This window comes from Manacus vitellinus, unplaced genomic scaffold (assembly GCF_001715985.3).
Source record: "Manacus vitellinus isolate BGI_N305 unplaced genomic scaffold, ASM171598v3 scaffold_4_pilon, whole genome shotgun sequence".
In the NCBI taxonomy this organism is placed as follows: domain Eukaryota; kingdom Metazoa; phylum Chordata; class Aves; order Passeriformes; family Pipridae; genus Manacus; species Manacus vitellinus.
Genome location: NW_021940604.1, coordinates 27,117,272 through 27,143,081, shown reverse-complemented (window position 1 = coordinate 27,143,081; position 25,810 = coordinate 27,117,272). Strand labels below are relative to the sequence as shown.

Below are 25,810 nucleotides of genomic sequence, written 5' to 3'. Positions count from 1 at the left end.
GGCCGCGGCCCCGCGAGTCCCCCCGGCTGCGCGGGGTGGGACCGTGCACGGACGCGGCGCCCCCGCGCTGTGCCGGCGGACCCCCCTCCCCGCGCCCCGCACTCAAACAGAGCGCCGGCGGCGGCGGCGGCGCGGCGGCAGCAGGAAGCGGCGAAGGAAGCCCGCTGCGCTCCCGCTCCGCCCCCGCCGCGCCGCTCCCCCGCCCCGGCCGCTGCCCGGGCCGCTCCCGCACGGGTTGGTGCTGGTTCGAGGGCAGAACGCGTGCCCCGGCTGGGAAGGGCCGTGGGGAGCGGGAGCGCACCACAGGCCCGCTGAGAGGCGACAGGTAGCGGTGGGTTTGGTTGCAGGGCACCTTAGAAACTTGGGGCAAAGGGCGTGCAAAAGAAGGGAGACGTGGTGGGGTGACCTTCACGTCGGAGTTTTGCTGAAAGAGCTGGAGATGCTGCGCCGGGTTTGTGCCCGCGCAGGGGTGTGGACAGTCGTGCCCAGAGGTTACACAGCAGGGTCTGGGCCCTGCGTGTATTTTCAGGGCAGCCACTGTGGGAGGGACTGAAGGGAGATCAGAATCAAAGGTGCATATCCCCCCTGAGGGACAGGCAGAGTAAAGGGTGTCCAGCGCTCGAGGAACTAGTTGAAACTGGGGTTGGGATTAAACCCAGCAAGTGGCTTGAAAACACAGGTGGCTTTACTGGACAGAAGGCAAATCTGAATTAAGGACTGAGAAATAGCAGTTTTGTTGGAATAAGATCACCCAATAATAAGGCATAGAGTAAAAAGGGAGAAGGGGTGAGGTCGCTGTGGCACCCCTCTAGAACCAAGGATGGAGAACCTGTAGTGGATCTGCTGACAAGTAAGCTGAAACAATGGTTAGAGAAGCAGGTAGAAGTCATTGGACCAAGCAAACACAAGATGTCCAGAAGAGTATTGCTGAAACAGGTTGACAAATTAAGTAGAATTTGATTTTAGGTAGGAGAAATTCTTTAGGCACATCAGTGACCGTGGTAACAACTGAGCACAAAGATCTGCAGGCAGACTGCAGACCATGTGAAGGAGGTGGTTCAGACATGTATTGTGCACACCATGTTAATGGAGTCTATATGTGAGAGGGAGAAACGGTGTGGGACAATAATCTGAAACAAATTGGATCAAGAAGTGGGTCCTTCCTACTCCACACAGGAGAATAATATTAGAGAATTATTGCACTGCAAGAGTAATAACTACTTTCAAAGGTTAAAGAGAAGGAAGGAAAAGTGAGCATGTGTGAAATGGGGATAGTGGGATATGAAGGGGAATATGTTCATTTATCTCAGGAGAGGAGAACAGAAATATCTGGAAGAGGTAAAATGTCTGTGCACTGGCAGAAGGGGAAGTTTGGGGGTTAGTAACAAGAGAAAATGAAAGGTTAAGGGCAAAGGAGCAAGAAGAAGCACTAAAATCACCAGCAATTGGAGGCATGAAAGAAAGGAGAGAGCAAAGAGAGAGGCCAAAAGCAAATAGTAAAGCATGGTGAAGAATATGGTGTGAAGGCTGAAAAGTTTGTGGGGAGAAAAAAAGTCAGATGATAGAAAAAGAAGATGTGGTAACAAAAAAATCAGAAAGGCAGTAAGATGGTGAAACCCTAGGTTAGCAAACCATTTCTTTGATCAAGAAAATCTTCGGTCAAATGATAAGATGGGGATAAAGAATGTGCAAGGGTAAATGCAGCTGGGTAAGGGTCTGGGAAATTATACCACTGGGGATGAGTGTGGGAGGCTGTGCAGAACTGGAAAGTGAAGTGGAGGTGAAATGAGAGTCCCAAGAGATGAAATGAAGAAAGCTGCTGAGGAAGGGTTGAGTGAGTGCAGAATGACAGTGCCATGAAGGCAAAAGCAGAATTGAACGTGCTGCTTCCCACTTTTTCATCAAACCACAGGAGTTCACCAAGCTTGATCTCTTTTGACTTCAAACTCTCAGTCTTTCACAAGATGGATAGTGGATGATTCCTATTTCTGCAAGCAAGCGTGTTCTCGCTTTGTGTACATAGCATGATCCAGGGTCAAATTAAAACCACAGAAATGCAGTTTCATGTGAATATGCATTTCATATGACAAGTATCCTAGTGCTTCACATTGAATGCTTTATGGTCCTTACAGTGAAACATACAGTGAGTGGAGATTAACCGTGGATATTATTTTACTACAGATAAAATATACAGTAGATTATATTTCAAAATATAATTTCTAGAAGTAGTGTATTCTACCCAGATCTTGTGGAAAATGGGAAATGCATGAAACCTCAACTCATATATAGATATACTGCTTCAGAGAGACAATTTGCAAATGCCTGTCAAGGAGGCCATATGGAGAGGCTGGCAGAAGGGCAGCTAGTGAACCAGTTATATGTGCCAAGTTCAATTTGTCACACTTTACAGTACCAAGAAGTATTTTGTTCTCATTTTGAGAAGGAAAACTCTTATTAGTAAAGATTCAACGACATACTCCTCAAAATGCATCTTTTACAAAAAGATCCAGTATACCTGCTTTTAAAAACTGGAACTGCTGCTATGTGATATATTTGCAAAAGTATGTAGTAAGTACGGAGTATTGATTTAAAATGTGTGGAACTGAAGGACCCTCATTCCTCTAGTTACATATCTTGGTCATCAGTCCTTGTGGCTGGGAGACTGACAGCTTTCAAAATCAAGGGGTATTGAAACTAGGGATCATGGGATCATAGAATCATAGAATATCCTGAGTTAGAAAGGACACACAAAGTTCATTTAGTCCAACTCCTGGCCCAGCACAGCACACCCACAAGAATCACACAATATGCCTGAGAGCGCTGTCCAAACGCTTCTTGGACCCTGGTGGGTCTGGTGCAGTGACCACTTCCTTGGAGAGGGTGTTCCAGTGCCTGACTACCCTCCGGGTGAAAAACCTTTTCCTAATGTCTAACCTAAACATCCTGTGATGCAGCTTCAGGCCATTCCCTCACATCCTCTCACTGGTCACCAGAGAGGAGATTGGTGCCTGGACCACACTCCTGTGGCTGTAGGGGGGCAGTGACGGTGGTGAAAGGGATGCAGGCTATCACTAAAATCACATTTTCTCCTCGGACATAACACTCAGAAGTTTGTTTTTTGTTGGTTTTTTTTTGTTGTTGTTGTTTGTTTGTTTTGTTTTTTCTGTTGTTGGTGGTGGGGTTTTTTTGGTTGTTTGTTTATTTTTTAAATCACTTTGAGTAGATTTGGCATCAAAATTCCTCATCCATGTTCAGGCTCCCAGCCTTTGATACTTTAAGGCTTCTCGACAGCTTGGCTCAGTGGTAGAAATCGCCCTGCCCAGGCAAGGCGGCGGTACCTGGATGTACCGAAACGGAGGCGGCGGCTGCCTAACCCGGGTGCCTCGGGGGCGGGCAGGTGCCACGCGTGGCTTCCCCCGTGGTGCTTCCCAAATTTCTAAGCGGGCCGGCAGCGATCAAACCTCCGGGCCCCCGCCCCCGAGGAGAAGGCGTGGTGTCTCCTCCCCGCCGGCGGGGCGGGTGCTGGCGGCCGGCGGGAAGCGGCGGGGGCCGGGCGCGGCCGGTACGGTGCCCGGGGCTGGTGGCGGGCCCGCGCGGGCCCTTGCGGGCGGCAGCGCCCGGTTAGGCAGGGGCGGGATGGCGGCCGTGTCTCTCGGGGGGCGGGCGGGGTGAGGTTTTGCGGTCCCCTGTGTGGATTGGAGTCTTTAGCGGCGCGGTCCTTGCCCGGGCGCGGGCCGCGGCGCGGGGCCTCCGGCGGCTGACGGCGCTGTACCTCCCCGCCAGGTCGCAGCTGCCGCAGCCTGTGCGCCGGCGGGGCGCCCAGTCTCTCCTACCGGGAGCTCAAAGACTTGAAGAAGACCAGCGTGCTCCACATTGACGTGCGGGAGAAGTGGGAGATCGACAGGTTTGGAAAAATCCCCGAGTCCATCAACATCCCGCGTAAGTTATGAACGCCGCTGAGTGCGAGGGTCAGGTGTTCCCTGTTCCCCTTGGCTTGATGGTCAAGGCTGTGACTGAACAAAGAGCAGCGGTGCTAGATAGCTGCTAGTATGTTGTGAGGTTGAACTTTTCCTCTAGAGGAATTAGAAGCCTTGAAGTGTAAGCCTGTCCGTGAATGGAAAATAAATATTACTTTGTTTTCTGTATTTCCCAGTGGGTGAATTAGTGGAAGCTCTACAAATGGACCCAGAGGAGTTCAAGAAGCAGTACAATCAAAAGATGCCATCCAAGTCAGACCCTGTGGTTTTCTCCTGTTTGGCAGGAACAAGAAGTAAACAAGCACTTGGTTTTGCCATGTCCTTGGGTTTCAGCAGGTATGACTTGTGTATGTAAGGATGGGATTAACGCTGCCACCCTTCATGAAGCAGAATACCTTGTGGGCAAGGGTAAAAATTTACATGTGGAATATGAAAATAATTGGTATTTGAGTTAGACGCTTCCTCATGTCTCTGTGGAGCCTTGAAAGATGCCATTGGGTATTCCAGCAAAGTGAGTTGTATCGACCTCTGAACACAACCGCTCAGCAGCTCTGTGCGTGTGCTGCAGGTGATGCAAACTGCTCCAAGACCACACTGCCACTGAACAGCTCCCTTGCCGAGACATTGCTTCCTTATACAGCTTCATAAGTATTAGGCCTGAGATGCAGGATGATTAGAAAGGTGGAGAACTGCTTGCTTTGGTAGAAGTACAATCTTGAATATTTTATGAAACCACACCCTTTGTTGAATTACGGTTCTACCTGTATAGTTCACTGTTGACAAAGTACGCCTTCACTTTCAGTAAAGCTTTGGAGTGTTTGCCAGGAGTAAAGCAGTCAAGGCAATAGCTAAAAATAAGAGATTATGATAGAGTGAAATCAAAAGCAGCATTTGGTTGGCAGAATTGTTACACCCACGTTGGAAGGTGCCTCGCTGGTTTGAAGACTGCAGGTAAAATTTAAGACACTGGTTGTTTACTCATGCTTTCATGAACTGCAGTTCACGAACTGGAATATTCCTACTAATTCTAGTCAAAAGTATGGAACCACATTCTTGTTTCAAAGTGCAAAATATCCTCCATTACCTGTTTTTCATAATGCCTAATTGAAGGAGTCAGTATTGTTTTGCATGGTGGGGTTTTTTTCCCAGAATTAAGTTTTGTGCAGGTTTATGTCAGATTTATAGAGCATGTAGGTTTGCAAGGAAATAAAGATCATTGTGCTGTGTTTATTTGATGACATCTGAAGTATTAGACATAATAGCAAATGAATCTTCCACTGCAGTGAGTCTGTTCTCACTTTTTAAAAAAACTGTTTCATTGATACAGCTGCTATTTCCTACTTGACATTTGTCTCCAGCATTGTGTCATTTGGAAAAAAAGAGGAACAGAACACACTGCATGGAAGGAGGCAGTATTAGAGTACAAGGGATGCCCATCTGCTCATCACAGCTGGGTACAAGTGTATTTCACTGCAGAGAATTTTTGTATGTTTATTTTTTTCCCCTCTTTTTTTTTGGTGTGGTTCTGGGGATTTTTTTTTGTTTGGTTGGTTTTGGTTTGTTGGGTTTTTTTTCTTGGTTTGGTTTAGGTTTTTTTACCATGTCCTCTTAATATATAACGTTAAGAATGACTCTTGAAAAAAGTATCTTCTGCATATTTCCAGAGTTCAGCAGTATGCTGGTGGCTTTGAGGACTGGGTAAAACATGAACCGCCAGAAAGGAAATGAAGATGACTGCCCCAACCCTTACTCCATCAAGGCTTCAGGATGGTTTGTAGGTTTTAGCATTTAACTGTGTGCATTCCACTTCCAGAATAAAGCTCACTCCTGTCTTCTTGTGTAAATGGACATTCACCTTCAGATGGCCATGCATATCAACTGCTTGGTTTAAATTATATCTAAAGACTAGGACATGAACAGCCTTTACTTTGGCCTGTGTTTTTGGTGAGTGCATGTAAAGAGAATCTAAGTGCTTATTATGTTTACTTTTCTTTTGTATGATGGAGTTTGTGACCGTTTAAACTAATGATGATAGGACAAATAAAATTATTTCCCAAATATTTGTGTTGGGTAGTTTGTGTGGAATTCTAATTGAACTGGGGTGACTGCCCTGAGCACAGATTTATTATACTCCACGTGTAGATGAAGTTTTAAAATAGTGGCTGTGTTATCAAAGAATAAAGTAGAGCACAAATTTTTATGTTTATACTATGTGATTGTAAGGCCAAAACATCGCTACTGGTCAGAAAATACATATGGAAACTGACTTGATGCTAGAATACTCACTGTTCAAAATGCTGTGTGACTCCTTATTTTAAAAGTATATCCACTTTTATAAGCAGATCTGCTTCTGAGCCCACAGTGCTGTAACATTAAGTCAACACTTCTGTTCTCTCAGCAGCTCACTATCAAGTGAGAACTTGCCTATATTTGAAGTTACTATTACAGAAATGTAATAATTTTAGGCTGGAAAATTAGAGGTGTCCAAGGAAGATACTAAACTACCTTCCTTCTTCTATATACAGTAATTTGCATGTCTTAACTTTAAAAAACATACCAACCCATCATCCCCTAAAAATGTGCATAGTCATAATTTTAAGGAATTTTTAAAATTTATTTAATGCTGTAGCAGTTCAGGGGAACTTGCAAAGGTGAATTGCTTTGGCCTCTAGAAAATAAAGTCCTAACACAGAAGTTTAGGGCTCCATAGGATGTCTGGAAAAAGGAACTGAAATTTGTGGTATTGCAAGCAATGTGCACTTAACCTACAGCTGTTCCAGTTCTGGCAGTGCAACTTGCATGGTTAGAAGAGGACCTAAAAAATATGCCCTCTCAAGTTTAGAGAACTGAGAAGATAAAATAACAAACATTACTAGAATTTTATTTCTGCAGCCTCTGCAGTCATTGGTTTCTAAAGGAGAACCACTGTAGTTGGCACAGCCAGCTGTGTTGGCTGTGCTGCTCTGATGGTGTCTCTTACAGGGGTTTCTGTGCTCTCATCTTTGCTAGTAAGTAGCTGTCAGCATAGTGAGTAATAAGTGCATTTTTCTTCAAAGTATTATTGACTTTTTAGTGGTCTTATTGCTATACTGTATTTCCAATCTATAAAAGAATCCCAAACAACTTTAGAACCAGAATTTAGACTATTCTCCAAAATATTGGTTTGGTCTAGCTGATGAATTAATGGGAGTGAAATGAAATTAAAATGTCAGGATGAACACAGGCATTACCTTGTTGCAATTCTCACTATCTCACTCCTGAAGGTCTTTTTCAGACTGGATCAGGAAGAGTAATGGATACCATCACTTCCCTTGGAGTTAGCCAAATCCTATGATCCCTTAATTTTGCCTGTTTAACATGACCTAGACTGTCGGTTTCACAGTGCTATGGGCATGTGGTCAAGGGGGCAACACAAACCCACTGTTGGCTGTGTTGTGCCAGGCCTCAGCAGGTTGTTTGAAGGTCGTTAAGGACAGACTGTATGGAGAGGATTGGAGAGAGATTGAAAACATTTATCTGAATGTATATCATGCTTAGCTGTATTGATCAAGCTGCCAAACTTCAGTATACAAATGAACAAAGCAAGGCAATCTAATCAGCTAAACAGTCAGTGTAAGCAGCCAATGCTTCCTTTTGTAGCTACATTAAAGTCTGTTGGGAACACCCAAAACTACATAGCCACAAAAAATAAACAGCAATTACACTGTGTCACACCAGATCTATCTAGCCCATTATTTTCTGTTTGGCAGCAACTGGTAAGAAACATCTGAGGAATAGCATAACACAGGATTAGCGTGTAGTGATACAATCCCCACATTACTCTCATTTACAATGCAGTGTTTTGATACTTCCTTCAGGCTTTGCATGTCTTGGTATATTTGGGTACTTTTACAGTTTCAGCACAAACTCCCAGCAGACGCAGCAGGCTGCACTGGGTTTAACAACATAATAAATCTTTCCTTTTTTGCTTCTCAACTTGCCATGTATTTTTTTATCAGCTGCTCCAGCTTTTTCTGTCAGAAGTGTTGTCACCTCATCAGTCTTCACACCAGTCATGATTTTTCTAAACATCTGCTGTCTTTTATGAGCTGAAGAGTTGTGTTTGTTTTTTTTAATTGGAAAGCTACTATGTACCTCTTTTTTATTTTCATTTTTTATTATTCTGGGTAGTTTTTTGCAAGATGTTTCTCAAACTATTTGTAGCTTGTCAAATTAGACGATCCTTTCTGTGTCTTCCTCTGTATCTTCCTTAGGTAAATATAATTTGCGTTAACCAACTTGTCTGATCCACTTCAGTTTGTTTCCTTTGGAATTTTTCCTTCAGTCTTTTTGGCACAGATGGCCTGTGTTTGCTTTGACATTCCACTGTCACCTGTAGCATATCATCTGTGAAGACTTTCAGCTACCTCCCTTTTAATGAGATACCACGTTTTTATGCACCTCTCCTTTGAAATGAAACACAAGAAAGGTGATTTTTTTTCTGTCTGCTTGGTAGCAAGGCTGTTGAATTCACATTGTGTTGCATTTCCTGTTGTTCCAAATTACATCTTTCTTTTTAAAACTGTCATCACTGAATCCAGTTCCTTTGACTGCACTTTACTGCCTTTCACTTCAACACTGGAATCAGAGCTGGTAAAATTATACTCACCTCCCCAGCAAAGAATGCAGAGAAACTTCTAGTTACTATAAAGAAGTGCCTGACATTTTAGCTCTGAGGCGTAGGTCACATTGTGATTTAAGTGTGAAGTAAAGTCTGCAAAGGCTCTTGAACAGCAAGAAAAAATTTAATCACTCCAGCCAGAATAGTGTGAAATCCCTAATTCTTAAGCATGAGCTTTCTTGGCAGATTATGTGGTATATGTGAGAAGACTGATGTTTACCTGAAGAACAGTTCCTGTTTAAGAACTCTACACAACAGAGGTCAAGTTGCTTTGATTTATTTCTATTCCCCAAGTCCACATTACAAATAGCACATTTTAGACTTCAAGAAATGAAAGCAAAACAGCCAAATTCCACTTCATCAATTGTCTATAGAAGGTATGGATCAAACAAAGTAGCAAAGACCAAACTGTATATATTTTCCATCTCACCAAAGTGTTTGGGGCTTGCTTATCTAATGATTTATGGAAATAACCTGAACAGAAATAAACGTTAGTAGCCTAATGGGCTAAATACAAACACACATCAGTTATATTTCACTGAATGACCAGCCAGTTACAAAGACAGGTATTTGCAAAAATAGGGGTGGTTTTTTTTTAAGGGGCCAGTTTTTTGAACCAAGATGCATCACAGAGCACAGGTTTTCAAGAATCTACCTCCAGTATTTCAGACCAGTGAAATGTGTTGTTTTAGGAGAAAAAAAGAAAGAGAACAATGTTACTGCACTTTATTTTATCATTCAGTTGTTGTACTTGGGCAGGTTGGCATTATCATTCAAAATAAAGTTGTACAGAACTTAATTAAAAACAAAGTTATCTAAAAAAAAAAATCAAGAAATCAATTTAGGCCAATTCCTGACTTCAGTGGGATATCTGCCTGAGTAAGGAACACAGGATATGGCCTTCTATTTGAAGGAATCTCATTTTCTCCAGCACAAAGTTAACCAAGGAATCCCATTTCAGTTATTCTAGAGTTGCTCGTAACACTCTGATTAAAATTTACCAGTATGAAGCTCACCGAATGCTTGATCCTCTTAAATATAAACCTCTCTAATGAACCACACAAATTCACACTAACAGTGAAGGCAGACTAACAGTGTATATCTTTTCTACAAAAAAAATCCACCATAAAAAATCATATCCAGATTGGTACTTGATTGTGGAATACTCTGATTGTACCATACAGTACATTTATTTGGAGAAACAAAAATCCTCGTATGCTGGGGTTTCTTAATTCCTAACACTTGAAATGTTTCAGAAAACTGCAGAATCACAATCACATACATATTGCACTTCTCTGGTAAGCTGGGCTTCTACACATCATGGCAAAAACATCCAAGTAGGTTTACTGAGGAAAACAGCTTTTTAAAATCCAAAAAAAAGAAACGGACTTTCTTTCCTGCAGCTTTCATTAAAACTGTAACAATATTCTTTACAGGCTCTTCTAGGAATTTGTTTCTGAAGGATTGTGTGTTACTTGTTACAGAATCTGTATTTATTTTCTTAAAATCAACAAAACTCAAGGTAATGAATAGATTTAACATACAGTGCACTATCTTCCTTCAGTCACAAACAAAATGAAGACAACACAAGTCAATACAGTTACACTTAGGCTTCAGGTTACTGTCACTTTAAAAATAGTTCACTTCAATGCAAATAAAACCAATAATGAACTATTTGTTTTGAGTGAAAAGTGTTAATCTTTTGCAGCTTGGTTTAATGTTTGATTCCTTACACTGAAATATCTTAGCACATTTGCTCCAGCGTCAGAGAAAATGTTGTAATTTTAGAGAAAAAGCTTTCAAAATGCTCGACACAAACAAGCTATTTATTCTTCAAGTTCTTTGTACAAGATGTTACGTTTAAAACCTTCCATCCATTTCACGAACACAGGAAAGATCCCAGGATGTCTTGAGTCAAAGTGGTCCATAAAGAAATTCTTTGGAATGCCTTAAGATTGGCTATAACTAGAGTTCTGGCTACCATTTGGACCCTGTTCTCCTTCACTGTTTGAAGAAAACAAAAACATGTGTCTTCAATAAGAAGCATCGTATTACATTTTTATCCTTTTTTTTTATTAAAAAAAATACAGTATTCTGAAAATAATAAAAATCTTTTGATAGAAAATACTTCAACATATACACAAACAGATAAAGATATTCTGCTCAGTTTCATAAAAAATGCAAAGGTTATTTTCAGCATGCATAAATAGCTTCACCATATTTATCTGAATAATAATTTCAATATATGTCCATGCAGCTGCCTGCTGAATCTACTTCTGAAGTCAACATTGCAAAGTTCACATTACATAAACATGTGCACGGGAATTTACATGTGCAGATTCCCAACAGTGATATTTAATCACAGTAATTAAATATGACATCAAGCAGGCCCAGTTCCATTGAATCTGGCCCAGCCATGGAGCCTCACACTGGGGTTCCTTACATTTGCTGAGCTGTATTGATCACATTCTAATCACATTAACACTCCTCATACAGGCAGTGGATGTTCTGCTTCTCACTAGCTCCTGAACAATCATACTGGTTTTGTAACAGAAACCTCTGCACTGTAAAAACATATGCTATACCTTGAATTAAACATTCACACATTCTTAAGATAGCAGTCTAGTTTTTCCATATGAAAGGTATATTAAACAAGTACAGTACCTGTTTGGAGGTGGTTTTGGTTTAGGCATTTTACTAAGAATAGTAGCCATCTCTTTCCTCTCATCAAAGTTCTTCCACTGCTCATACAGCTTCAGAATGACCCTGATTATTTCTAAAATCTGAATTAGAAAGAAAGGAGATCCTGAGGTGAGACACAACAGTGATTTTATCTTTTTCATAATCAGTTTAAGTGTGTAATTAATTAAATATGCCCAAGACTGAAATTAAACAGCACAATTTTCATATTATAAACAGCTGCCTCACACTTAATCTGGTGGCAATCAAGCATTTCTTTAATCAGTTTTTTGATTTTATTGTGAATGGAAGCCTGAACAGAATACTTTCAACTGTATATACCGCTTCTCTTCCCCAGCAAACTAAATAGCTTTTTATTTATATATTTATTTGCAACTTATGCCACAGCTTATAACTATGCTACTGGGAAAATAAGGAAAACTAGCAGCATGACTGCAGCTACATGACTATGGATTATTAATATAATAATTGATGATTATCAATGTTCTACACATATTAGAGGCACAGTGTTGGAAAATAAAAGCCCAAACCCATAAAATACTGATATAAATTCTTACCTTCTAAGAAACAATTCCAAAGAGTTATTAAATACTTCTTATTATATTCTTACATACATATAATAAGAATTATTGACACTTCATATTCCCCTTCTGGAAGCATAAGCATTCTCTACCAGTTTGGACATTTTCTATCTATTGCACCTCAACTACCTTACTTTCTATTAAATTTCTACAAATGGATAATGTTTGGTCCATAATTTGCTTCATCATTCTCTAAATTAATAAAGTAGACTTCTTCTTTTTAATGCATGAGCTTTGATTAAGTGCTAGAGCAATATATGTCCCTGAAACAAAAGTCATAGTAGGCTAAGCGATTCATGGTGTTCATGTGAAAAAAATCGAGCTTAGATTGTATCACTGACATGAGAACCAAGACATGTAAACATTCAAACATGTTCAGTACCAAGCTTATGGTAACCTTATCTGTCAAATATAGGTTGGTTCTCCTCTGCTGCCAGTTTATTATCACCCTGCTTTTGCATGCATGACAGTATAATTCACAGAGCTCTTGAGGCAGCACAGTATCCACACTGTGTTTACATTTGAAGACAAATCCTGGAATACAAATACAATGCCGGACAACATCAGTGGGATAAAGAGCAATACCAAGGGCACAGAGGGCAATGGTACATCTCATGCATAACAGGCTATTTAATTCCAGACACTGTTTCAAAAAAAAACAGACTGAAAAAAATATGTGCTACGTGAAGCAGCTGTGATAAGGAGTGTAAGTACTAGTTTGGCTTGCTTGCTGGAGCTAAACAAAGGTTAGCTGAAAGGTGAATCAGAAAATCACATGCACTTGAATTTAAAAGTCAAAGTCATGCTGGCAATCTTGTATGATGGAAAGACATTGGGAATTATTTTTCTGGCAAAAAATGTAAAAGGTACTGTTTTTATACTTCTGTCTGAAAAATGGCAACACCAGCAACGCTTTTCTGTTATCAAATGGTTTTGTCTCAACTTTCAGAGCAGGGTGATAACCAAATAACCTTACATTGTCTCCCTCCCCAAGAGATCTACCTAATTTAATAGCATCTAACACGATCACTGAATGAAGTTCAAATCGCGCAGATGTGTAAGACAACCACAGTTACCATTTCTGGTCAGTCCATTACAAGTGGTGGGAATGAAAAGCAGAGTACCTTTTCCATATCAACAGACAGCTCAGCAAACCATTGCCTGGCATCCTTCTGCTGGACAACGCAGGCCACATGTAGGCAAGCTGCAAAGAACAGGTTACACGGATGTTGAACAAAGATCCACTCCTGATACAGTTAGAAACATTCTATTTTTATAAACTCTATACAGTTCAACAGAGAAAACTTGGGATTAATTACCTGATTTTTCTTTAAGACCTCTTAAGTTGCAAGGCTACACTGTCAGTGCTATATGAAACACAACCTGAAGCACCTTATGAGTGCACTCTGAGGAATGCTTGCGATGGGACAGTGCAGAGAATACATCCATTTAAACATGACAAGAGACAGTACTTGTGTTACTTACCTAGAGCTATCATGAAAGGAGGGTACAGCAGACAAAGATCAGTTCTGTATGTGTCATTCACTATCCTCCTGTGCAAAAAAGAACTTATAAGGATCCTCCTATTCACCTTTATTATTCACCTTGTGACTTCAAAAACTGCTGTCAGTTTACAAATATTCTGTCAGTTTCCCAGATGGTAGAAGCAGTGAGGCTGAAGGGTTAAACATCAAGGGAAGAGATCTTTTCCCTTATAAAAATTCTCTTAATGCCTTTCTTTGTCTTCCTTCTAGTCACCACAGAAGTTTATTTGGAAACACTGTTTTAGTACCATAAGTGTCTTTCTGCAGAGGATGTTGATGTATACCATAAAAAAATAATCTGTTTCACAAAAAAGTAAGGTCGAGCATAAAAGTAGTACTTTTACTGTTTTTCTGTATTTGAAACAGTTCAAGAATAAGAGTTCTGCTAACACAGCTAAAACCCCCTATATATTGTTTCTACCTCCTACGACAAGATACAACAGAAAGACGATGTTGATAGAGATTTCCTCCACTCATAATCACCATTCAGTAGTGTAAAAACTGTGCTATTAGAGCTAGTCTAAAAATAAAAATTAGACCACTGCAAAGTAAAATTATTACAGTGTTAAAGACAGAATAATCTAAGTCAGGAACATACACCTGCACAGGTTAGCTAGGGCATCCTTTGTATTCAAATATGGTTAAGCCTGTTTGGTTAAACAAAAGCTTAATCAACTGTTAAAGTTACATTCTTGATGAAAGAAGGAACTACTGCCATTGTCTTCATTACCATGCAAGAGGTAGCAGCATGTCTTCTTGGCCCATATCTTGTACATACTGGAGCAAAGGTCTATAAGGATGATATACTATCAAACAGCAGTCCTAGGAAAAATGTCAATGGGATAAAAGTTAGATTACAGTGCAGAGCACGTTGTCAGTTCGTATTAAAACATTTGGTTTACAAGTCAATTGCTGATTATTTTTTTAAGTAGCATTCTGACACCTAGCCCTGCTCTAATGAGGGCAGTGCTCTCTCTAGAATACCATTACATAGCAGCATTGCCAATCTGTCAATGTCCTTCCCCTAAGAGACACAGAAAGTCACATCTGCAGCATACTGAAACCTCATTTGCTTACAAACCCGTAATTCCCACTTGGAAATACAGAACACTGCCAGAAAACTGTCTGTTACTAAATACCATACATGGAAAGCATGCCAAAATAATTGACACTGGTTTGGAAAGAAAGAAAAGAAAAATTGCACTGCTCTCAAATCCCCTCATTTCAGGTCCAGGTAAACAACAAAGAATAACTCTCTAGCTAAAAGAAGCCAACTGTATGGATTCTACAGGGAAAAGCCACATTAAGTTACATGTGCTGAACACTTAAGTGAAACGCTGTTATTGCACATACTACATATTGCATAGCATACTGGAAAAATATGTGAATCCCCAAAACATAATTTCTTGTAAATGCTTGTGATTAAACTCTGGTATACAAAACACAAGAGTTACTGCCATGTATACCAGAGGTATCAAGGACTAAATCTAAACAGGAACCTAAAAACTATACTAAAACGACTGTAGGCACAAACAAAAGTTTTGATCTGAGCTCCTCTCTGTTCTGGTCCCAACACATATTCTTTCTCACTTGCTGACTAACTCACTAGGCTCCTCCCTGGTTTCTGTCTCCTTTTCTCTGCACTTGAGCAGAACTACTAACCCATCCAAGTCCAACCCATACAGAGAAATTAGCCCCCTAAGAAGCCTGGGTTGAATCCTTTCAGCTGCCTGAACAGAGTGATGGGATAGCAACTCTTACAAAAAGCAGGTACAGTTCCTTTCTTTGAAAGTGTCTGAAAGAAAATGTCACACTGTGCTCCTTTCACCCAACAGCGTAATAGTTACAGCACCATCTCAGAAAATGGGAGGGCTGAATTCAGCTGCTTCTTCACAAGATTCAAACTCATCTGACTTCCTAAAAGATTACTCTAATTATCAGATTGTTACAGACTAGCCTGAGCGGGATAGTACCCACAACTTCTGCTGGAACATACATGTGTAGCTCCAGATTCTTCCAAGCAAGAAGAAGAGGGCACAGAAAGGATACAAGTCTTTATGATCATGATTGGCCATTCATCTAGGGAAATAAGGACACTGACATCCCAGTCTCTGCATTGGGACTTAGATACAGTTACCTTTTTTTAAAAACAGAACCAGTTCTACCAAAAAACCCAACCTACCATTAATTCTAAGAGATAGAATTCACATTCTAGTATCTGCAAAGAAGTAAAATCACAGTTAATCAGCAGCATGTTTCAGAAAACTGAAAGAATTAAAAGTTTAACATCACAAATGCATAGGAATTCTCAACACCTACTTCCAACAGTCCTAAATGCATTTCATCTGAAACTACAAAACCAAACAAAAAATAAAACTATTATTGGCAATTACCTTATCACCATTATAACTTCACTCCAGTCATAGTAAAAGCAAATTTAAATATTTTGGATCAAGTTTACTATGAAAGACTACGTCATTGACAGTACTTCTCTGATTTGTTTCAACTCCTAGGTGAAAATTGTTCCCAGTGCATAAACACTTAACAGAAATAAAGTTGTTTTGTAGAATTAGAGCTTCTTCATCAGGCCACTAACATGTCAAATAGTCTTTCAAAGTATTTTCTGGCCTAATTTCATATGAAATATTCTCTCCAATTGTAGCAATTAAATCAGTTCTCACTCTCGATAGAGAAAGTAACATATTAGTGACATCAAGGAAAAGAGTGGACTGCTTGGGCTATTGAAAGAAGTACTCCAAAATATATTTCCATCTGCCTTTACCTGTAAAATAGCAGTTTTATTGTAAGCTCTTAGATATTCTATATTCTGATGTATCATTTGGCTTTCTAGATAGGGTGAAAAGCAAACCAACAAAAAAGGAGTATTTGTTACAGTCAATCTAAAAATAATTAGATGTTTAATTTCCAAAATTATACAGCACAGGTCAAAACTGGTTTTAAGAAAAACTACAGAACTTCTCAGCATCGTGACTAAGAATTTCTTGAAAATCACTGGCAAATCTAAATTTTAAATAATAAATAAAAACTCTTTTAACTGTCATTAAATTTTACAGGCAAAAATAAAACTGCTTTCTGTAAGCCAACCGCTCCTGCGTGCAAGCTTGGAAGCATCCCAGCTGCAAGGGCCATTTACCTTCCTTGGAGCAATGTATTTGAAAATAAGAACACAGGAACATTCAAAAAACCTAAATCTCTTTTATCATCATGCTATAGAACAACTACTTTGGTCACCTTGTCACATCACTTGTCTTTCCTGTCAACAACTTCAGGAAAAGAGGTTATGCAAGGTTTATTATTTTTAAAAGTAACTTTCCCAATATTCTATCAAAAACTAATTATGAACAGACCTGACATATAAATAGGAAAATATTTCTTTCTTAGACTTTAAAAGACAGGATTTCCTGCTAACAATTATTTGCCTTAATTTACTTGATCAAGTAGTATTTCAAATAGCATACTTACATGGTTCATCCTATAAGGAAACTCCTTTGGAAAGGCATACGAAAACCTAGTTTTCACTACAGTAAGGAGAAATAAGTATGTTAAAAATGATGTAATTAATACTTTTACTTCTTTTCTATTAATTCATCTCTATACAGCCCTTCAGATCTCTTTGGCAGCACAACTGCTTGCAAAACGAAAGGTTTGTATTTCAAAGAGAAAAGGTAGGTTAGAAGATTTAAGATCTTGAAAAGGAAAGAGAAATACACCTGAAGCCCAGATTTGCACAGGTACTCAGCCAGACATTTGACTGCCACTTTGGATAATATTAAATCTTCTGGTAAACCACCAACTGGACACCTAACTTTCCACAAGTTATCATTCACAGAGCTATCTAACTATCTAGCTACTGATGTTTAGGATCTGAGTTCCCACACTAAATCCAAGTGGAATTTTCACATGGGATTTTTTACATAGGCTTGATCCTTCAACATGCAAGACTTTAAAACAACTAATGAATTCTCAGAAAATCCAGACTTCTTGTATGTCCATGATATAAAGATTTTGGATATACAAAAAACAGGTTAAATTCAAAGCAAGAAGTCAATTCACCACATTGCAGATCAGTGTCCTAGGCACTGGATTATCAGACATTTCAAGGGTGTTCCTCTCCTTGAGAGAGACACCTAAGCATCTGCTTTGGCATGTGACATGATTCAAGACACTTGTCTCCAGGACCGTGTTCAAATATATCCTCAGTTTTCTAGTTAATGATGATCTCTGATTTAGATACCTAATTAATCTTCACACATTTTACAAGGAGAACAGGTAGAGATAGTGTACTGGTAAGAAGTATGCTAAGATGCAAAATCAGAGTGATTTCATGTTAGAATGGTGAACAAAGAAAAACAAGTACACTTGGGGATGTGGATTTGAGATTTTTACAAGTGAAACATTTAGAAATCTATTTTAAGTCCCTGTCCTCCATGGAAAACATTGGTAACATTTAACATCCTGGAAGTGGATAATATTCCCTATATTAATGACAGGCAGTATATTATGAATTGATACTATTGATACTACTTCCAGACAATCAGTACACCATTTACTTTGAAGAAAAGACAGCATCAGTTGTCTGGGCTAAAGACTTCACCATTTAGATCTACAGTGGACTTTACTAGAAAATTTGCTTTAGGACACTAAGACTAGGCTACTGGTTGGAAATTTTAATTATTTCAAGAAAGAGAAAAATTAATAAAAAGGGTTTCTCAAGAAGTACGCAAACTAAGATGTATATGGTAAAAGAATATACCACTTTGAGGGAAAAGATGGCAAAACAAAGTATTTTTCCCACAAAGCAAGCTGCAGATACAGTCATATGGAGCTGTCCTTTTAGTGAGATGTGGAAACAGAGCAAAAAGCCTTTGAAGACATTGCTGGAAACCTGCCTGAGAGTATGCTCCTTACAATGGAAGCATGTTTTAGTAATTTCATGTTTCTACAAAGGAATAAATGCTTGGAGAAAGCCTGTTGCATTTTGTCCTCACTTCATGAAACACAAAGTACTAATCAGGGCTGACAAGACTTCTAGGTCTGAAGGAAGAAGTGTGAGGGAAATCTTCTACAGGACCCTGAGACTAGGGGTTTTGAGAAACAGCACAGCTTAGAACTAGATGTCCAAGTAAAATCAGCTACTGCATATTTACCAAAACCCATCTAACTTTCTCACTGATGCATCGAAACTTCCACAGAGATGCTGCTGATGTAAAAATAGCAACTCTCATTGCTAAATCCAGTGCTGGCCTTGGTCATGCTGCACTGAAGATGTGTTTCAGCTCCTGGTGGCAGAACTGTCATACAGCCAGCCCCATGGACTGATACACTCACTGCATGTGGAAGCTACAGATGCAGCCAGTCACCTGTCCCCTCAATAGCTGAGAGGGATTTTGAAAGCACTGACCTACATACTGAAGAGCATAGCCAGGATCTGCCTATTGAGAGCAGCTGACCTTCTGGGTCAGATAATAGCATTCAGTTAAGGAAGACAACACTGTAAGACCTTGATGAATGAGATGCAAGTGGGAAATACAAGGCAAGCGGGAAAGATAGAGAATTAAGTAACCACAGTGTAATTTTACTGAATTTATTTGTGGACAATATATAGGCTATAAAATATATTTTTAGAAATAAATATCATGTGCAAAGACTAATTTTATGATGGGGGAAAAGGATTTAAAAAAATTTGAAGGTATAAAGCCTACCAAAAATTCTGAAAATAGGTACTTCCATAGAAACATACCTTTTATAAAACAGACAAATAAAGCCCTAAGTTTCCAATTCTATCTTTGAGGAGTTCAGAATTTAATTTACTTCTCAATATTGTTTATAAATTTCAATAGTTTTATTTTATTACTTTGGTTTTACTTATGCCTGGCATAAGTTCCAACCAAAATCAACCAAAACTAATACAGAAAGGACCCTTCTGTCTCTATATTTAGAAAGAGAAGCTATTTAGTCTAAATGGCTTTAACTGGCTCTTATAGTCCTCCACAATTTGATAAAAAGCTACCTTTTAAAAACAAGCAAAGAAAGCATCTGATCTCCCTACAGACATGCTGAACTACCGTATAATAAAATACTGATACTTACATACAGAAGTAGCAGCAGAAATCAACCTTGTATTTGAAACAACACCAAATTCCTGAAGAAAAAATGGTAAATGAGGTGAACCACCTGAAACACCATATACTCACACTGTTATCAAATTAAAATAATGGCTTCTTACTAAACTGGGCTTCTTTACGCAGTACTGCAGTATTTGGTTTTCTCCCCCACCCCTTTTTCTTTTCTTTAAGGTGACTCTTAGGCAAAGAGTTATTTCACTGATTAGTTATTTTGTTTTTGTGAGGAACAGTAAAGATTTACAAACAGTACTACAGCCACAAAAACTCAGTTGGCTAACACTGCATATAAAATAGACAAGAGGGCTTCAAGAAGGTATGGGGTTTTTTTCTTATCTCATTTGGAGAGAAAACTGTCTTTAGAAACCTGACATTAACTACCTTTTTTAATTATGTTTCCATGAAGACTTAGGTCCTCTGCTGGGACAGTCAGCAAACAGAAAATTTTCTGTATACATCGTTCTTTCAGGGAAGTGCATAGCTGAGTCATTACTGCTATAGGTACCCTCTAAAACTGCAGAAGCGTTAAAATAAGGAAGGCTACACAGACTTCTAATATTTCTTCTAAAATATAAGGCACATCTATGTGTATAAACTCTGTCTGCACTTCCTTAAAGGTTATTTAACAAGCTGATAAAAAAAAAATATCTCCAGCTCTGTCTTTCTCACTTCCTTCACCTCTTCCAAACACTGAAAAGTGTCACAGTATTTGTACAGACAACAGTATCACATGTAGATACTGGTTTAGGAGGACTGCTTCTACCATCCACTAGGTATTTTGAGTTCCTCCCGTGAAAATTCCTTAGTGCTGACAGATCACAAATTGGCCAATTTGGTTTTCTTCCATTATGTAGACACTTCTTGGACAGCTGTAAAACTTTCTGGATTACAGAGACTAAAAGCAGTGCCCAGCTCATGCTGACTCTTGGCCACATTCAAAGTGGGCTTTAATGGTGGAGGCATGGAGCCTTCTCACCACTGTCCCTAATGGGCCAGTTCCTCATGATAATTTCTTAAGGATAGCACATGAGCTACAACATACTTTTAATTCAAGCAATGAAAGTGTGGTAAACTCTGAGGATTCCTCACTATATGAAATAGAACCAGATAATTAGGAAAAAATTTCCAATTATGTTTTAAAGTTTGAGTAAACATAAATAAGGAAAAACACATTAGAAAGGAGACACTGCACAATTTAAGATACAGTATATGTAAATATGTAAACAAACACTGTATCACAGTGAAATAGCCATTTAAAATACTCTTTTCAATTTTCAGAGCCACTTAGGGTTAGTAATATAGACAAAATTGTGAAATAACATGTTTGAAGGCCTTTTCCGTCTCCTTTTTTTAAATGCCATAGAAATCTATACGAAAAAGAGAAGGTTTCAACCCCCAAAGCATGAAGAATGCCAAAAATTTAAAAGTCCTAAACGTTTTCTCTCTCATACATCACATAATTTTACATTAAAAAATTGTAATACTTCATACCTCTACTTTGGATGCCAAAAACACACACGTAGGAGCCATTAATACTGGATCTATACTTTTTAGGGAATATCTGAAATGTTACAACAAAATTATAATATGTTGTTTCATACACGTAGAACGATTAATCTATTAAGAGAACCACACTTCCTTTTGAAAAAGCAAAGCTTAAGTTAACTTTATTAAAGCATAAAAGCTTTACACCATCCAGAAAACAAAAGTGGCACTGTTTTTAATACAGAACTGCATTTTTAAAGGGCTACCAAAATGTGCCTAGCAAATGTTTTATTCTTGTACCATCATAGTAAACAGTCCTACCTGGCATAGAATCTCTTGAAGTAGACTGTAGCAGTGGCAATAACTTGTTGTCTTAATTTAAGATGTTCACCTAAAGCCTGGATAACTTAAAAAAAAATGAACAAAAGCTTGAGTTGAGTTTTTTAAACAATTTGACACCAAATAGCAAAGGGTCTCAAAACATGACTAGTGCTGGGGATTTTAAGGAGCAGCAGCACAGTCTTCTCCCTCAGTTCAGGTACGTAGCTCTGGTGAGAACATGTTGCTGTAAACCTACAGACCCACAAGTGAAGAAGAACCGCTGCCTCCTGAAGCTTGGGGACACCTTCAAAAAGGGAAAGGTAACTTGACTTCATTGTGTACAAAGTGAGTATGACCTTTAAGAAGATGACAACACAAATCTCAGAAGGGTAAAGCTTGGGTATTCCACTTTAGAGCAAAACAAATTCAAACACAGAAAATATAAATCTATAGCTCTTCAGTGCCATGCAAAATGGATGGGTTTTTTTTCAAACAAGTGAAGCTGCCAACAAAAACATGGTCATTTTATTTGGCAGAGGCAGCAGGTGTTAAAAAAATGACATATTTAGTCTAGGGAGAGGGGGTGGGAGACCAGAGGATGCAGTCAGCTGCTCCATCACGGTGGTCCTCTGCCAGTTGGCCAAGAAACAACCCTGGTGTCATCTGTGCAGGTAGCTCTTGTTTGGCCTCCCAGGCAAAGGAAAGGTGCCAAGCAAATCAGATGCATCAAGCTGGGATTAAGAGCAGGGGTTGGATATAAAGAATGGCACAGTGAAACATAAGGTTGTTACTTGTTATTTTTCCCATTCTTCTTCGCGGCCATTATTCTGAGCAAGGCTCGGCTGTGTGAAGGTTCCCTCTTCTTTTTTTTCCTCCCTCACGAGAAATGTCAAAAACAATATTTTAAAATACACTTAAGTATATATTTAAAACATGTACAGTACGACCAAGACAGTGACCACTGGCAGGAAAGGCAAAAAATTCTGTTATCAGTCATCACTACATTCTTAATGTCTACTTAAGCACTCAAGTCCAGAGTGTTTTCTCCATGCTCTTACCTCATATGCCCCAGGAATATGCAGGGTACACCTGACTAATTTGTCATCCACTGTGGTCACCCAAAGCAACATTAAGTCCCTGTCTATGTCAAAACTTCTAAAGTGAAGAATGCCAAACTGGGACTAGGCTGCCAGTGACAGTAAGACAACCAATACTGCCAGAAAGGATGTTAAGACAAAGCAGTATGCAATGTCTGTACAAATACTAAAATATTTATCAGCAGGTTTGAAAGAAATTTTCCCTTTGATTTGACCATGGGGCTAAAAAGCTGTCCTACTACTAGGGCATCAGAAAAATTCAAACATTAAGCTAAACAGAATTCTCCAAATATGTTTCCTACTCCCATGGGATTTTCAGGAACAGTTAGTCCATCTGCTGTCAAGAAAAAAATCAAGTGTGGTTTAGGAAAAAAAATGGACAAGAGCCTAGAGAGACTTAATGAAATGGAAGCTTGTATATGTTGGGAAAAAGTCCAATACTTGTAATTATTTTTTTAATATTTGAAAAGAAACTATAGGATTATTTATTCCTGTATGTTTAAAATAAGTGGCTTCAGTGCTTGTTTTTTTGTTTTTTTTTTAATAAAGACTGTTTTAAATCTGAGTATTTTGAGTACCCTTTAACACAAACATTACAGCTTCTGCCGAAAATCAGAAAGGGAAAACAACTAATGCACTTTTCAGAGAAAAACTATTAAGACTTGGTGATCAACAAGACTTGAGAGAAATCAACAGCTTCATTTTTCAAACTACTTTAGAAGACGATCTTTTTAGTTCTCTTCAGTATTCTGAATAGCTGTGCATGGCCATAAAATCAGTTCATGATCTACTGCACTTGTTTACCAATGACGAAGCAGTAGGAAATTGCCCCTCTCCAAGTAATTTTTTGATTTAGGGAACAATCATCTCCTGGGCTGACACACACCCATGTGACATGCTGTGGCCAAGACTCATATCCCTACTCAGGTAGTGCAGATGGGAGACAAGGGAGGATCCAAAGCAGGATTCCTGTTCAGAGGCAGGTGATGATAGAACACACATCAAGGGCTTGGACAGGGCAAGCGCTGCCTGAGCTCCCACCAGTACAGAGCACCCCTGACTGTCCTCCCCATGAAGGTGTCTCTCTTTGCTCGAGAAGGGGTAAAGCCCAGCACCACCATCTCCTCCAGAGCAGGCTGTGTCCGTACATGGGGAGTTGCTGGCAGAGCTGTTCTCCAGCTGCCACTGCTCACTCACTGCACCTTCAGGGGAGACAAGGAGTGCCAAGGAACAGGAACCCTGAGAACCACGAACTGACACTAACAAACTAACTTGTTTACTTTGTAAGTCTTTGTTTACTTAAGAAAAACACTGAAGTGAAACATTTAAAAGGCATATTTCATAATTCAAATTAATACTAGTGAAAATTAGCGGAGAAATACAGCTTTCAAAATATCCTCTTTATGTCTCTTTGCATTATGAAGCTATGATGCTTCATTTTAACCTCAAGAAATTTCAGGAATGGATCAAATGGGTAAATCATTGCTAATTTGATTTCCTGGTGCAATATAAGCAATAATACAGATATATCCACAGTGACAGTGTTGGCAGCATATGCAGTTGTTACAAAAATAACTAAGCTGAGAGAGAAGCTGGGATAAGTATCTTTCACAGATATCATTCCAGCACTGACATAAGATCTTCAAGTGGCCTTGGCAAAGTCACTTCACTTCTCTGTCTCAGGTCTGGCCTGAAAAAACAAGCATTCTGTACTTTAAAGGACTGCTGCAAAAAACATTTAAAGAGTTGTTTGCAATAGTAGATAGCAATATCCTTTGTGTAGGGATACTTATTTATACTTATTTATACGCTGAACAATTGCACAGAAAAGAGTGAGTTTAAAGGCCTTTGTAATCTGATATGTGGCCATTCATATGGATGGTAAAGACTATGAGGGTGAAGTAAGACTTCGATAACTTCACAGACAAGTCCCAGATTCTTTGGGAGAACAGGCTGCCTGCCAACAGCTCTCAGAAACTTGTAGACAATTTGAAAGCCACCTGGTGCTGGTGAACCAGTCAGAAGGCAAAACACAGGCTGTGTTGCAAGTTTCAGAGAATGTAACCGAATACAAATAACAAGTTTCCAAGCTCTGCTGTTTAACAGGATTGCACGGATTACCTAAAATACTTACCACAGCCTAAGTACCCACCAAAAGCCTAGTCTCAGCACTAATGCATGATATGGAGTCTTTAGTATGCGAGCTTAGCAGTTTCTGTTTGCTTCTCCTCCTTTTATGTTTTTGGTAAGAAACTCTTGAAAATAAGAAAATTTACTGCTTTGTTCTATCACAGGTTAAAATGCTATATATGCAGCTAATTTGCCTGTAAGTTCTCCTAGAACTCTGTTAGTATAACTAAAAAATTGTGATGTTATTTATATTGCAGTTCTTTGTTAAAATGGGCTGTGAAAGTATATGTAATACCACAAGGAAAACATTACGTTCTCTAAGCAATTCAAGCCTGCGTTTAGACATGGCAGATATTGCACGGATTTTACAGTAGAAATAAAAAAAGGGGTTTACCATTTGTAAAAAATATCTGTAGCTTCCAATATTCTTCTTCAGTTAGAAATTTCAAGTCTTTCTGGCGTTCCTTCAATAGATCTTGTTTATCCAAAATCCATTGTAAGCTAAAGGAATGGAAAATAATTTCAGCAACTCTTTATCAACATTATACTGAGTGTCTCCTGTACAAGCAGACTATGAATTAAGGCTCAGGGCTAAAGGGCTTCTAGCCTTTAACCAAGCCACACACAGTCTTCTCAAGCAAACACTCACCAGGGTTTTCAAAGTTAAACAACTGGGGGAAAAAACAAAACAACAACAAAACAACAAAACCACAAACTACCAAGGGCTAAGATCAGCCTCTACCTGTAGCAAACTGAGCTGGCTGTGCAGCTCTTATACCCCGTCAGTTACTAACAAGGTTTAGATTGCAGTCAGTACATCACGGGCACCATTCAAACCTCGACGCACTAAGCATGAAGAGTTTTAGGGCAGAATCACTGAATCAATTAGGTTGGAAAAGACCAATGAGATCATCGAGTCCTACCTATGACTCAACACCGCCTTGTCAACCAGACCAGGGCACTAAGTGCCACGTCCAGTCTCTCCTAAAGCACCTCCAGGGACGGTGACTCCACCACTTCCCTGGGCAGTCCATTCCAGTATCTCACCGCCCTTTCTATGAAAAACTTCCTCCTAATGTCCAACCCAAGCTGACACCGGCTGCCCTACCGCTGGGGGACAAACGTGCCAAGGCCCCAAGTGCCCGCACCCGCGCTGGAGCCCCCCCCCCGCG

General features: G+C 39.5%; 3 protein-coding genes across 6 annotated transcripts in view; 1 reads left to right on the top strand and 2 right to left on the bottom strand.

Moving 5' to 3' along the window:
- The window catches only part of USP45 (ubiquitin specific peptidase 45), a 52,011-nt gene extending 51,850 nt beyond the window's left edge, over window positions 1-161 (bottom strand). For both annotated transcript variants that reach the window (XM_018077972.3, XM_025895733.1), the window contains exon 1: window positions 109-161. The gene's annotated coding sequence lies outside the window, so the exon portion shown is untranslated. The remainder of the gene's footprint in view (window positions 1-108) is intronic.
- Window positions 162-3,342: 3,181 nt separating this feature from the next.
- TSTD3 (thiosulfate sulfurtransferase like domain containing 3) lies at window positions 3,343-6,037 on the top strand. The gene is made up of 4 exons (XM_029962822.1): window positions 3,343-3,562; window positions 3,784-3,939; window positions 4,154-4,313; window positions 5,642-6,037. Exons 1-4 carry the CDS (start codon window positions 3,343-3,345, stop codon window positions 5,703-5,705), a joined length of 600 nt encoding a protein of 199 aa, XP_029818682.1. The 3' UTR covers window positions 5,706-6,037.
- A 1,502-nt stretch (window positions 6,038-7,539) lies between these two features.
- CCNC (cyclin C) lies at window positions 7,540-25,133 on the bottom strand. 3 transcript variants are annotated; one of them, XM_018078009.3, is made up of 11 exons: window positions 25,033-25,133; window positions 21,412-21,496; window positions 21,097-21,166; window positions 19,574-19,625; window positions 16,946-17,001; window positions 15,645-15,680; window positions 14,193-14,284; window positions 13,404-13,471; window positions 13,043-13,122; window positions 11,302-11,420; window positions 7,540-8,422 (listed from the first exon to the last, which is right to left on the bottom strand). In XM_018078009.3, the coding sequence occupies exons 3-11, from the start codon at window positions 21,133-21,135 to the stop codon at window positions 8,410-8,412; spliced, it is 555 nt and encodes a 184-aa protein (XP_017933498.1). In that variant the 5' UTR covers window positions 21,136-21,166; window positions 21,412-21,496; window positions 25,033-25,133; the 3' UTR covers window positions 7,540-8,409. The 3 variants fall into 3 exon arrangements, with proteins under 3 accessions (XP_017933498.1, XP_017933497.1, XP_017933499.1); XM_018078008.1 differs by lacking the exons at window positions 7,540-8,422; window positions 21,412-21,496 and adding an exon at window positions 8,899-10,641 and having other exon boundaries at window positions 25,033-25,132; XM_018078010.1 differs by lacking the exons at window positions 7,540-8,422; window positions 21,097-21,166; window positions 25,033-25,133 and adding an exon at window positions 8,899-10,641 and having other exon boundaries at window positions 21,412-21,498.
- Window positions 25,134-25,810: the final 677 nt, after the last annotated feature.

Bases quoted from the DNA above. Each gene is read 5' to 3' on its own strand.
- TSTD3 (XM_029962822.1), top strand. From the start codon at position 3,343: ATGTACCGAAACGGAGGCGGCGGCTGCCTAACCCGGGTGCCTCGGGGG. The intron at 3,940-4,153 runs GTAAGTTATGAA...TGTATTTCCCAG, and splicing joins CGAGTCCATCAACATCCCGC to TGGGTGAATTAGTGGAAGCT. The intron at 4,314-5,641 runs GTATGACTTGTG...GCATATTTCCAG, and splicing joins ATGTCCTTGGGTTTCAGCAG to AGTTCAGCAGTATGCTGGTG.
- CCNC (XM_018078008.1), bottom strand. From the start codon at position 21,135: ATGGCTCCTACGTGTGTGTTTTTGGCATCCAAAGTAGAG. The intron at 17,002-19,573 runs GTAAGTATCAGT...TCCTTACTGTAG, and splicing joins TTCTGCTGCTACTTCTGTAT to TGAAAACTAGGTTTTCGTAT. The intron at 13,472-14,192 runs GTAATGAAGACA...TTTTTTGCACAG, and splicing joins ATGCTGCTACCTCTTGCATG to GAGGATAGTGAATGACACAT.